This window comes from Vigna unguiculata, chromosome 5 (assembly GCF_004118075.2).
Source record: "Vigna unguiculata cultivar IT97K-499-35 chromosome 5, ASM411807v1, whole genome shotgun sequence".
Lineage (NCBI taxonomy): Eukaryota > Viridiplantae > Streptophyta > Magnoliopsida > Fabales > Fabaceae > Vigna > Vigna unguiculata.
The window spans coordinates 43,120,549-43,134,360 of NC_040283.1; the positions used below are offsets into that span (position 1 = coordinate 43,120,549).

At 33.2% G+C, this 13,812-nt stretch overlaps 2 protein-coding genes across 2 annotated transcripts; one reads left to right on the forward strand and one right to left on the reverse strand.

Moving 5' to 3' along the window:
* The first annotated feature begins 177 nt into the window (after positions 1 to 177).
* Positions 178 to 3,785, forward strand: LOC114183689 (fatty acyl-CoA reductase 3-like). Its single transcript, XM_028070801.1, has 10 exons — positions 178 to 413; positions 524 to 627; positions 709 to 911; positions 1,632 to 1,732; positions 1,920 to 2,112; positions 2,255 to 2,416; positions 2,541 to 2,622; positions 2,903 to 3,169; positions 3,270 to 3,397; positions 3,485 to 3,785. Exons 1-10 carry the CDS (start codon positions 335 to 337, stop codon positions 3,636 to 3,638), a joined length of 1,473 nt encoding a protein of 490 aa, XP_027926602.1. The 5' UTR covers positions 178 to 334; the 3' UTR covers positions 3,639 to 3,785.
* Positions 3,786 to 4,549: 764 nt separating this feature from the next.
* LOC114183199 (proteinaceous RNase P 2-like) lies at positions 4,550 to 8,458 on the reverse strand. The gene is made up of 6 exons (XM_028070128.1): positions 7,447 to 8,458; positions 7,051 to 7,152; positions 6,736 to 6,911; positions 6,060 to 6,180; positions 5,592 to 5,660; positions 4,550 to 5,097 (listed from the first exon to the last, which is right to left on the reverse strand). The coding sequence occupies exons 1-6, from the start codon at positions 8,353 to 8,355 to the stop codon at positions 4,888 to 4,890; spliced, it is 1,587 nt and encodes a 528-aa protein (XP_027925929.1). The 5' UTR covers positions 8,356 to 8,458; the 3' UTR covers positions 4,550 to 4,887.
* Positions 8,459 to 13,812: the final 5,354 nt, after the last annotated feature.

Sequence of the window (13,812 nt, forward strand, 5' to 3'; positions counted from 1 at the left end):
GCATTTGCAGATATATACACTAATGTTTTGTCTCAAAGTACTGTTGATATGTTGAAAACCGTGAGCGAGGTGGAAAAGCTTCTAATTCACATTTCAGTGTTACCAACAATTAATGCTTACTTACTGTGCCACAACAAGTTATTGCAATACATGTGTAACATGGTCTTTCCTTTTGTCGTTTAATACTATATATATATATATATATAGATGCATGTTTGGGTTGTGGCATTACATTTAGACAACAACATTGTGTTTGTGTTGTGTCTTACTGTTTAATGATCAACATTTCAAATCCCTCTCTCTATATATCTATCTATCTCATAATTTCTCTCAAATGGAACTGGGAAGCATAATTCACTTCTTTCAGGATAAGACCATCTTAGTCACTGGTGCCACTGGTTTTCTTGCAAAAAGTCTCTCTCTTTCTGTTATATTTATCCTTCTAAGCTTGTTTTATGTAGTGCTTTTCTACTACTGATACTAAGCTATATATATGTGTGTGTTTCCTTGTATGATTTTGCAGTTTTTGTGGAAAAAATATTGAGGGTTCAACCAAATGTGAAGAAACTTTATCTGCTTTTGAGAGTTAAAGATACTGAATCCGCTACTCAACGCTTAGATAATGAGGTGAATGATTCATCATATAACTTTCTTTAACTTATATCATAACCTATCCAATGTATTTAAATCTCTTTCTTTTGTACGTAGATCATAGGGAAGGATTTGTTTAGATTGCTGAAGGAAAAACTGGGAACAAGATTCAGTTCCTTTGTCTCAGAAAAGCTCACTGTGGTAGCTGGAGACATTTCACATGAGGACTTGAATTTGAAGAACTCCATTCTGAGGGAAGAAATTTGTAACCAAACAGATGTTATAGTTAATCTAGCTGCAACAACTAACTTCGATGAGAGGTAATGTTCAAGGTTTTTTTATTTTTTTGGAATAAATTGGTTGAGACCATTTAAAGGTGACGTTGTATAGACTTCTTTAACGAACTTTTAAACTGAAGTCGTCAGAGAAGATAACTTCTAATTTTTGAATTTAACTAAAGTCGAGTTCTCGATTATGACAACTTTAATTGTGCACCGTTTGGATTTTCATTTTCTACGAACAATAGTTATATCAACTTTGAATTACAATGTTGGTGTGAGGAGACGATTTTTGTTTGGTGGCACTGAGGTATTGAGCTGACCAATGAGAGGTAGGCAACATGAAGAGAGAAGGAAGGAGAAAATGACACGTATAACTGTGCTGTGGGTACATGTTGGGTAGTCTCGAGAAGGAAGAAATGTGGGATTGGACTGGGAAAGTGGGACCATGCATGGTGATTTTATTGGTAATGGTATTAGAAAAAGCATGCATTTCACGTATTTCAGAAATGTTTCTTTATGCATTACATATATGTAATATGCTTGAGGAATAGTTTAGAAGTCGCTCATTCCACATACAATTTCAGTTTAGAAGGTCACTTGTCCATTTTTGTAAAAATATCAGTGCTTGTATGGTAAGTTTTTCAACTGTGGCAATCATTTTAAAATCCATGTCACATTTTCTGATAGATTAAAGTTTCTTTTTTTTCGGGTTGATGAAATCTATAAATTTGTGTCTTCTTATGTCTTTTGAATATTCAGATACGATGTTGCACTGGGTATAAATACATTAGGAGTTAAGCATGTGATGAGCTTTGCCAAAAACTGTGTAAATCTGAAGGTGTTTGTACACGTATCAACAGGTTAGTATAAATGCATGATTAAAACTTTATCTTGCATTCAATCTTCCAAGGTGGTTGCAGTTTGTACTATATCTTACACTCTTGATGAAAAAAATGGTTATAAAATATACAGAAAATCATTCTAAAAAACCAGTATGTGCAATATGTTGAGAACTATTCGGAGAATTTCTTTGCTGTGATGTTGCAGCTTATGTATGTGGAGAAAGAGGAGGACTGATAGTAGAGGATCCACATGAGTTTGGTGTGTCACTAAATGGAGTGAGAGGACTAGACATTGAAATGGAAAAGAAGAAGGTAGAGGAGAAACTGAATGAGCTGAAAGAGGAGGGTGCCACAGAACATGATATTGAATTGGCCATGAAGGACTTGGGAAGTAAAAGGTTTGTTCCAATTCTACCACTACTCTAATGGTACCACTTTCATGTTTAACAGTTTAAATAACTACCAGAAGTTTGTCTAATTTCATGTGTATTCCAAAATATATGTGATATCTTGTAAAATTTTGCTGTCTAACATGATTAGAGCAACGAGGTATGGATGGCCAAACACGTATGTTTTCACAAAGGCAATGGGAGAAATGATTGTAGGAAGTACAAAGGGAAACATGAACGTGGTAATTGTACGTCCCACAATCATTACTAGTACTTACAGAGAACCTTTCCCTGGTTGGATCGAAGGTTTAAGGTACATCATATATATATGGTTTCAATACGTTCCTTTTTGTTTTTTCTTTCCAAGAAGGTGGTACAAAGAAATGGAAACACATAGTAACACAAATTTTCTTATCTGGTGGGGAGTTTCTTTGCAGAACCATAGACAGCTTGATTGTTGCTTATGGTAAAGGAAAGTTAACTTGCTTCCTTGCAGATCTTAAGGCTGTTTTTGATGTGGTATGCCAGTAACCAAACCCTTCTTTTATTGGTTTTTGTGAACCCTTAGTTGAGAAATTCAAGTTAAAGTTAGAGTCTAGGTCTCATTGAGAAAATTAAGCATCATATGACATAAATATCTTATGTGGATTGGACTATCGTTAACTTTTCTCATTAATTTTTCTTCTAAAAACTCATCACTCTTTTATGTAGTTCTTTTAAAAAAGGTTGATAAGTTGATAACTATATAATGTTGATGAGTTTGAGGCCATTGTTTTGGTTCAAATAAACCATGAAACAGATACCAGCAGACATGGTGGTGAATGCAATCCTGGTGAGCATGGTGGCTCATGCAAATCAACCTAGTGACATCATATACCATGTTGGTTCCTCTGTTGCAAATCCAGTGAGGTACCTTAATTTTCGAGACTACAGCGTAAGATATTTCAGGGAAAAACCATGGATAAACAAGGAAGGAAAGCCCGTCAAGGTTGGCAAAGTTACCATATTGAGCAACATCGATAGCTTCTACAGATATATGTACATTCGTTATCAGCTTCCCTTAAAGGTTACTTCAAATCCTAATTTCTCTAATTCATCCAAAGTAAACACATCATGTGAATTTTACTTGAGCTTAACAATGTTGTAATATTGTGTGCATTTGATAGGGACTGGAGCTGGTGAATGCAGCATCGTGCCATTATTTTCAGGAAATGTGTGTGGACTTCAATAGGAAGATACGCACAATCATGCGATTGGTCGAGCTTTACAAGCCTTACTTGTTCTTCAATGGGATGTAAGTTAATTATTAGAGGCCAACAGAAAACTTGTTTTGATAGTGATATTGATTATTAACTCACGATAATGCATGTTTTGTACACAGATTTGATGATTTGAACACAGAAAAGTTATTGTCAATGGCAAGAGAAGGTGGAGTAGAGACTGAATTGTTTTACTTTGACCCCAAAATTATTGATTGGGAAGACTATTTCATGAATGTTCATTTTCCTGGAATCATAAAGTATGCTTTCAAGTGATGCGTAAATACGTGAATACGTGCTTCCAGTTTCAATTTTAGCGTTTATCTTATGAAGCTTGAATTTGTTGCTTTCAAATTAGTGCTGCAGAGTTTGTAAGTGTTTGTAAGTGGGTTAGAGAATGAGTATGCTTGTTTCTTCTGTGTTTCCCTTATCTGTAGTAGTAAAATAATAATAATAACCAGGTACTGATTAAGCCATTAAAATTTCAATACAGAAAAAACTACAGCAATTTCTAGTAAACTTTATCAGAAAGAACTCTTTAATTTCTCGTAAGAATTTCCATGAATAAACTTATAATGCAAACTCTCACAATCAAAGTTCAATTTTAAAAATAATTAATGTTTTAAGTTATCTAATTGTGACTGAAAGGATACAATGTTAAAATTGAAAATTTAGGTTACAAATTAAGTTAAATAATTAAACTAATATTATATAGATGCGTTTGAATTTTTAAAAATATTAACAGTTATGTTTCCGTTACTAAAATTCCAAATTTATATTGAAAATGGAAATATTATTAATCAACACGGTAAGGTGGACGAATTTAAATTAAACTTGTGCCTCATTCACGAACTTTAGACAAACAACAACATATTATGCTAATTAATTATATTTAGGTTTCCAACATTATATTTAAAATTTTCAATTTTAGCTTTATCAATTTTGAAAACGTAACTATCAATAGTATTCAACACTTTGCGTGTGTATGTATCATCATACTATATTTTTTGGGACATGGGAAAAAACTCTTCTAATTTGAATTATATTATCAATGTTCCATGAAAACACGCTACCAATTGAAGTAATTTTCTATACAATTACTCCGGCAAAATGTCAAATAATAGTAAAAGAAAATTAATTTATGCTAATTAAGTTAGTGATCATCGTTTAATATAAAAAAAAAGAAAAAAAAAAGTATAATTGTTGAACGTTTAGTTCTTGAACAAAAAATACCAACTTCATATTTGGACTAGTTGATGATGTTTCATTCATTCAGTATGGTCCAGCAACAGGTGTATCAGCCACTAACTAACTAACTCTTTGGAACCATGACCGAAACCCCGCACCACCTTAGATACTTACAACAATGGGATTAAACGGCAACTAATGCATTTTTAGATTCCACTTGTTTAGGGTTGAAAATATATTTTTTCAATTAGCTTAAAATCATTTGCAGAAGCTCAATAACCACGACAAAGTTTGCTAAGGACAAGTCAAAGAAAGAGCCTGCCCATGGAAAGATTTATCATGAAGGAGGAGACCTCTCTTTTCTTTTACCACTGATGGTAGTGGCATTGTTTTCATCGACTTGGGAATCCAAGCAGCTACTTGCACCATTAGAAACAGTAGCGACAGGATCATCACCACTTGGCCGGGTAATGCAGAGCCAACATCTTGAAGACTCACTGCTAGTACCTGGTGCTAGAGGTACATGCCAATAACCTTTTTCCGATTCCTGAAACAACATTTCAAGAACGGCATTTAAAAACAGTGGTCAAGAAACAAGGTTCCTAATTTGATGAGGCATGGTATACAAACATGTTGGATGCTGAAGTATTTAGGATTTTTATGTTTGCAAGCTGAGCTTAGATTTTTATGTTTCACTAATAACAATCATCAGATATACAACTTCAATATCCAAACATATAACGTCACTAGTTTCTACGCTATTTTGTAATATGAAACAAATTAAGAGGTAAAAACAAGCAATTGATAAAAAAGGGGTAGAAAAATCGTGCTCAGGCATCTTGACATTCCTATGGGTTTGGAAGGGTGTCACATCATCCCACACTCAGTTTGTTTACCCTCAGTCCTCAATCTTTGATACCTAAGTCCTAACTTCCTCCCATATCCCCTCAAATACCAAAAGATCAAAACTACCAAGTTGTCACAGAACAGAATGCAAGCGCATCCCAGAAGGAACAATAGAGTGGCCACTCCAAGCATTACCTGGATAACCAATGAATATGATGGAGGCATCTGAAGCTTTAGGTTTCCTTTAATAAAAGTGTAGTGAACCTGTACACAAAGAAAACAAGTTAACTAGAAGAAAAAAGAAGGGTAAGCCATATAAATCTTGAATAACCTACATATCACATGTTGGACTATACACAGATGAACCTTAACAGCTCCAACCGGAATCAGTTACTCCTATCTCAAACATAGGAAAATGTCCTAAAGGGAATAACAAACAACTAAAAATTATGCATAACATTTTTGTTTTCTCAAAAACTACACACGGCCTCCCAGAAAAATTGTAATCCCACATAAAACGGGTATAATAACATTTAATTAACATAAAATCATAATATCCAAATGAAATATCTTCCCATAGAAGACCCATTTTAAATTGTGAACAGCCAACAACTCACTCATGTATTGCTAAAGTAAGCAAAGCCACAAAAAGAAATATCTTACCTGATGTCTTTCTTTCCACTGGTTAAAAAAGTTGCTTCCTATGAGTTCAAATATGTGATCTCGCATTTCATCATTGGTCACAAGCAAGCACCTAAGTTTTACTGCAGCAAAGAGCCAATACCTGAAGCCCAAAAGATTAATATGATAGTAAATCAGTGATTAAACTTAACAAATTCAAAATAGGTCTTAAAAATACATATGAATCAGTGCCAAACAGAAAAAAAATAATATAACAAATTCATGAAAAACACAACAAAGAATCTTGACTAAATTAACTATTAAATATTTGAACCTCAAAAAGTTACCATCGGTTACATTTTAGTCCTTAAAAAAAATAACTTTCATTTAGACCTTCTCGGTTATTCAAGTCTCTATCCACTTTAGTTTCACCAAGAGCTTCAGCTTAATGCAGAAAAGTATCATGTATGGGACATCGAATGTGAATTAAGTCCCACGCAAAATTATATGTATTGCATAGATAACATGATAAATTCAAGTTCTAAATGCATACACACCAAACTGAATGCCAAAAAATAATGTAATGACAGTTTAGGACCAAATAGTAAATAATCATTTCTGAAAACAGTCAAACAGATCAAGAAATGATATTGTTGTCCAAAGATTAGCAGTGAACAAAAGCAGATGCAATGTTTAAGATATTTATTTGGAAATTTACCAATCATCATTGGACCCATTTGGAGTTGTATACAGTGCACCATTATTCATCCACTCCTCCACCAGTTTCCTGCTGGAAGGATTTTCCATCAGCCCTCTTAGGCGCTTGTTGTGCAGTACAACGAGCGGCCATTTCTTCCCACTCCGATTGTACAGTTCTTTCACAACACCATCAAGCTGCACTATTACAAAATCAACAATACAAACACAATTAGCTGCAAAAGCAATCAAGCGAAACTATCAGGCAAGAGCAATAAACTTACATAACTTGTTCAGACAGTAAAATTAAAGGAACTCTATAACTTAGGCATACAACCTGAGAAATGCTAAATCCACCATCAGCAAAATTTTGTTGGTAGAGCCCAACATTTGCTCCATCCACTATAGCTTCATAAGAGTCATGTTTTTCAAGCCAGGCCTGTAAGGGATAGAAGTATCAAAACCAAGCTATTATAGCCAGACTAACAATATCAATAGTAAATAATGGATGCATCAATATTGCAAAGGGTTTTTATACGAAAGTAATCCAATCCCAAATTGTGATGCATATTAAGTTTGTTGACTTTAACAATAACTACCCTAAAAGTCATACCTATCAAGATTCCTGATTGATACATACATAGCACAGAAACTAAACTCTAACAATAATATACCATCATTCATCTCATTTAAAATTGTGTTGCATTGCAATGAATGGAGAGATCAAGAACACCTGAAATTCACTAAAATTGGCTTTGACCTCTCGTTCCAAGGCCAAGCCAGCAACAGACCCTGCAAACTTCTCCGTCTCCGCATCATCAATATCAACACAAACCAATTGCCCGCCACAACAACAACAATGTCCATCAGCACCAACACTCGTTCTGCTGACGGCCCAATCCCCTTTACCAACCCATCCCTGACCATGCCACCCTCCCCCATTCCGCAAAACCCCCTCTTTGACCCGCCCCACATCAAATTCCACCTCACCAACCTCAGAGGCCTTGGCACCACGAAACCACTCCTCAATAACCACCGCAGTGGACTCACTAACACACCTCACACAGCTTCTAAGCTTATGCAAATACTCATACACCTTGTCCGCTCTACCACTCCGCGCACTCACCTTCAAAAGCGCGGCGAGTTCCGCCTCCTCCAAACTCACCCCAACGCCATTCATATGCTCCTCCACCTCGTAGGCCTTATCCGCGTCTAGCATTTCACAGAAACAGAACAACGCGGGATCGTAGGTTCGCAGCCTCGGGGTAGCGTTGTTGTACTTGCCAATGCCCTTCACCAACTCGAAGGCATAATCGGCGTCGCCCTTGGCCGCAGCGAGGCGCGCGACGGCGGTGACGGTGGCCTCGTTGGGAACGACGCCGAGAGCGGACATGTGACGGAAGGCGCGGAAACCGTAATCGAGTGCGGTGGTTTTAAGCGAGTGGTCGGCGACGGAGTTGGAGCAGAGGTAGAGGAGGGCATTGAAGTGGTGCTGGTTGAGGCGCGTGTTGTTCAAAACGGCGTCGTCGTAGAGGGATATGGCGCCTCGCAGGTCCTTAGCCTTGGAACATGAGTTGAGCTCAAATTGGAACTTTGCCTCAGGATTTTGACTGGTTTTCTTCTTCTTCTTTGGATTCTCCATTGAAGCGCAAGACTGAGAAATTGGTCCAGGAATTAACAGTTTCAAGTTGCAGGGTTTAGTTTAAAACCCTAGATGGCGGTTTTTTCTTGGGTTCGTTCGTTCCAAAGAGATGGCGGTTACTCACGATCGGGCCCTTAACTCATTGGACCCTTAACCCATGGGCCTGTCTTTGGTCTATACTTTTAACTCTTTTACACTGTTATATTAAATGATATTTTTATTTAACTCCTTTATTATGAAATATTATCTCTAGTTTTAAAAATAATTAGAGATTGTGATAAGTGCAATAAAAAAATATATAGAATTTTAATTAATAGTTTGAGGAGAAAAGAACATATTTAACTCTCTTTTTTATAATTAAAATATGATTATACTTACCATACATGTTTTACTTACTATTTCATTAATTTAATACATTTAGTATTAAACATATTAGGTATGTTTTTTAAAGACTTTAGATGATATTCTTAAATTAACTGAATACATTTCTTTATTACAAATTTAATATTTTTCTAAAAAAATTAATGAATACATTGACCAAAATTATTTCAATGATTAAAAATGTTATATTTCCCAATTTTGAAATCTTCTTGGTTAGTATTTAATATTTAAAAAAAAAAAAAAAAAAAAAAAAAAAAAAAAAACTCCCCCCATTTTATACCACAATTATATTTATAGCTTATAATATATTTATTCATTCATTATTTTCATAAATAAGCTAACATTTGCTTGAATAAATGCATTCTGACGAAGACAAGGAAAAGAAACGGTCCCTTACAACCTGCAACATTTTTACATATTTCTATGCTGAGTTTAGGGTAACTGACAGTTAATTTCAACCTGTATTTAGTTAATTTATTTTACAACGTTATTTTTTGTCTGTATCCATCTGGGTTATGCAATCAAAAAGTATCAACTTTACTTCTCCAAACGAGATAGTTTCACTTCTTCTAAAAGAAAGAAAAAAAAATGTCTCTGTCAATTCTCAGAGGACTTTTGCAAGGATACACCAAATCCTTGCTTGACGAGGTAAGAAAATTCTACTCCAAATTAATTTAGATTCCACATGCATTTAACTATTTGTTGGTGATTTGTTTAGAATTTTCAATCTCCAGAAAAAATTAGCTTTTTTTTTTATTCCACCATCCGATTGTGGTTATTGGATACATAACATTTAGTAAATGATGATTTTTATACAAATCTAAATCTATATATATAATAAACTATTATTTTAGAATGTACTTGGTGCATTAGAGAAAAAAAATGAAAAGGGAGAGAATTTGACTGTTTAGTTAGTACATAGGAGAAAGAAAGAACAAAAAAAAAAACTTATGATGAATCATTGCTCTATTTCTAACATTTTATTTATTATTTTCAATCAAATAATACAATCTTGAAAATAATTTTTGTTTATTTCTTGTTTTTATATATGCAGGGGGTAGTGAATGATGAATTTAATGTGATGGTGGCTTTGAAGCGCATCGGAGAACCAAATCATGTTGTGCAGTTGATAGAAACATATATTGCAGATGTTGAAAGGATCTTATCTGAACTTTTACGTCATGAGTAATGTTATTGGTCATTCTATGATTCGCTTTATGTTCATATTATAAATATTTGCCTATTTTTCATTTTGTATTTTTTTTTTTTTACATTTGTAGAGAAGATAAAAAAATCGAGTTACAAAAGTTGACATCTCTTGCTCGTGAAATAGAGGATAAAAGCACAAGGTAGCTTGTTTGTTTACTTATTACTATGCATTTTGATACATTTGTTGTTCTTTTTACTTTGGTTGTGAAAAAAATAAATATTGATAGAAAAAAACCAATTGATGTTGTTAAGCCAGGACTTACAAATGTTGTAATAGTTCAAAATAAATTTTAGAATATCAAGTAAAATTATGCAAAAGGAAACATTATATCAGTTCTCATTAATATAGTTAATTTGGTTGAACATTAAACCTATCCTTTTAAGTAACATATTGATTTAAAGTATTACAAATTTTAATTTATCCATTATAAGCCACACCTGTTTAATTACTCTATTTACTAATTACATTTAGTCACTATATTTTTCCCTTTGTATTCAACAACATACAAAAACAGTTTATCTTAATAATCTTCATACAAAAACATGCAAGTGTGAGTAAATGTTTGTTATTATAAAAAAAAAAACTGTAGAGTGTGAAAGTTTTTTTTTTTTGCTTGTTTATTCAATATTGGGTCTTGGGTTATTACCGATTGAAACTTTAAATTATATATGCATTATTTAGATATATATTTATATATATGAATCATTTTCATCAGATATTTGGACATTTTATATTGGTTGTACAACTTTCATTTATATAGAGATATAGATAGATAGATAAATAAACACATGTAAAAAATTGTGGAGTTCTCAAATTAATTGATAATTTGTGGAAAAAGTTTTACATATAATATTGGCTACACAATGAGATGATGTTATATGTCAACTTTTTTTGACAAAAATTAGAAGCAAAATGATACTTTCATGTTGATTATGTGACACGATGGATGCAAAAGTTTCATAAGTATTCATTCAATCATGAAGCATAAACAATTTTGAGTGACTACATTAGCCAAATATAAATCATAAGACTTAATTTGCATGAGAAATTGTATTAGCACAATAAGATCATAAACAAAGTGAAAGACTTGAATTCAAACAATACACATATATGTAGAAAACATTAACCATTTATTCAGGGAAGTATGAATTAATTGTCAAATGCAAACCAAGAAGTTAAATATACTAAATGCAATTATTAGTATATTATGAAAGGAGGTGGCACTAGCAATAAGGGAACATAGACAAAAAAATTTAGGGGTATATTTTTTTCGAATTCATGTAATTTTAGAACTTCATGTAATTGTTTTTTTTTTTTTTGGATTTTCATGAAATTTATTAAGTTTAATTAACATAAATGTACTTTTTTTTATTTTCATCTCAAGTCTTTCTCTTAAAAAAAAATTAATTTTTTTTATTTTTTTATTATAATTTTTCTAATATTAATTTAGCAGCTCTCACCTATTTAAAAAAAAGATAAATTTATTATTGTCCTATGATACTCACTAAACAAATTTATCACATACAAGAGAAAAATCCTTAAAAAGAGGTAAAAATAAATTTATTCAAAAAAAGAAATTAATTAATTCAAAATATTCTTTAACTCATCAATTTTACCGTTTTGTAATTTTATTTTGAAAAGTTAAAGAGATCAAAGATGAAAATTCAAGAAGAAAAAGAGAGATGAAAAAGAAATAGAAATACAAAAAAAAGAAAAAAAAATGAATTATATATACGCAAGGTTTTAAGAAAATTAATATAAATATATAAATATACAAATATAATTTTAAAATACAAAAAATGAAATAAAAAAAATTTGGGAAGCTATGGGTCTCCTATGTCAACAAGAAGGTCCTCCGATGGGCACTAGGTGGTGGTGTTGAATGGTGACTTTTGTGTGGAATGTTGGTTTTACGTTATTAAATGAGGAAACATCACGGCAAGAAAAGGAGAGCAAAGGTTGTTGTTTGGCACAGTGAGGTGGGTGACTTCACATTGGTGGATTTAAAAGAGCAAAGTAAGAAAAGACACACTTATTTATACCTTAATAAAGCCAATCCAATGCATTAAATCTTATTGTAACTCATGGTTATAATAGGAATTAATGTATTACAGAAAATACTATATCGGAAATCTTACCCGATTGAACAGAAAAAACAACTAAATCTTGAGAGGAATTAATGGTGACCGTTAAAGGAATTCTCTTTCATGCTGTATAATCATGAAAAACAATCTAATAATAGATGGCATGAGATCCATGATCATGATTTGAGAACGAACTTGAGAGTAATCATCATTCAACCCTCTTAGAAAACAAATAACACAGTCATTCTTCCTTTTTTTTATGTAACTTTGCAAGCAGACCACACGAACATGATACGAAACAAGTGCAAACAAGAACACAATATGGCATGAGTCACCTTGTTTACAGTGCAAGATTTGATCTTGAAGATCCACCACCCTGAATATATTTGAATGAGAGAATCGGTCCTTAAGATCGATCCATATGTCACGAGCTGTATCCATCCACATTACTGATTGTTTGATCAAAACACTCAATGAGCGTATAAGCCAAGACATCACCATGCGATTGCAACGACACCAAGCATCATGTAGGGAATAAGTGATGGGAAGACATGGAAGACTGCCATTGATAAACCCTTTCTTGTTCTTGGTTTCAAGAGCCACCATCATTTCTCTTTGTCATTGATGGAAGTTGTTTTCGGTGAGAAGGGGTGAAACAAGGACGAATGCAGGGTTTCCTCCAGGGTAGAGGTATAAGGGGTTTGCCGGATTTATGACATGATCCGGAGGGTTTTGGCTTGGGTGAGCCATTGTGGATCAAAGAGAAGAAGCAAAAGATTGGAAAAACAGAAACGAAGAAGGGTAATTACCAAACTGATATCATATTAGTGTATAAAGGGTAACAGAAGATAAAAACCAGAGATAGAAGTCTTAATACTTGATTGATCAACTCAACTGATACAAAGATAGAGACTTAATTTATACAAGGCTAAGCTTTGTAGAGAAAAAATAAAAGAAAACAAACCCTAACAACAAAAACTAACTCAACTAACTCTAATAATTTATACAAATGGTATTACATTATTTTTATGACATTTTTACAATAACCAAAGTAGCATATACAATATTATTTCCATTTTTACACTACTAATAAGTGCATTGTTTTTATTTTATCATACATATTAAAATGGCTATTGTGAGTATTAAAGACACAGTTTCCCAAAAAGGTTATACTTTTATATAACATTGCTTAATTCTAAGCAAGTAAGAGAACAAAATCTACATGAAAGTTGGTATGTAATGTTATATATATATATATATATATATATATATATATATATATATATATATATATATATATATATATATATAGATATATATAAACATGGTTTTAAGCCAACACATAAACATCACATAACCTTTAAGTAAACACTCAAACATACTTGAGTTTTTAAGTTAAGTATGATATCACTTCTCATTTTTTTCTCATTGATATTGTATCTTTTATTATTTAAACACTAGTGCAGAATTGGATTTTTACCTCGCCTTATAGGCCTCGGTTGGTCAGGAACCGAAGCCTATAATGGCGCGGTGGCAATTTTGCAATTATTGGCAACTTTTATGCCTCGGTTCCCCTACAACCCGAAGCCAAAACCAGTTATAGGCCTCGGTTGTAAAAATCCCGAAGCCAAAAGCCTTGTTAGGCCTCGGTTAAGAAGGCCCGAAGCCAAAAAGGATGCCCAAAATTTCAAAAATGTCATTCTCGTTTTGACTTATAGGCCTCGGTTGTGCGAATAGCCGGTGCCAAAAGTGGTTTTAGGCCTCGGGTGGTGGAGACCCGAG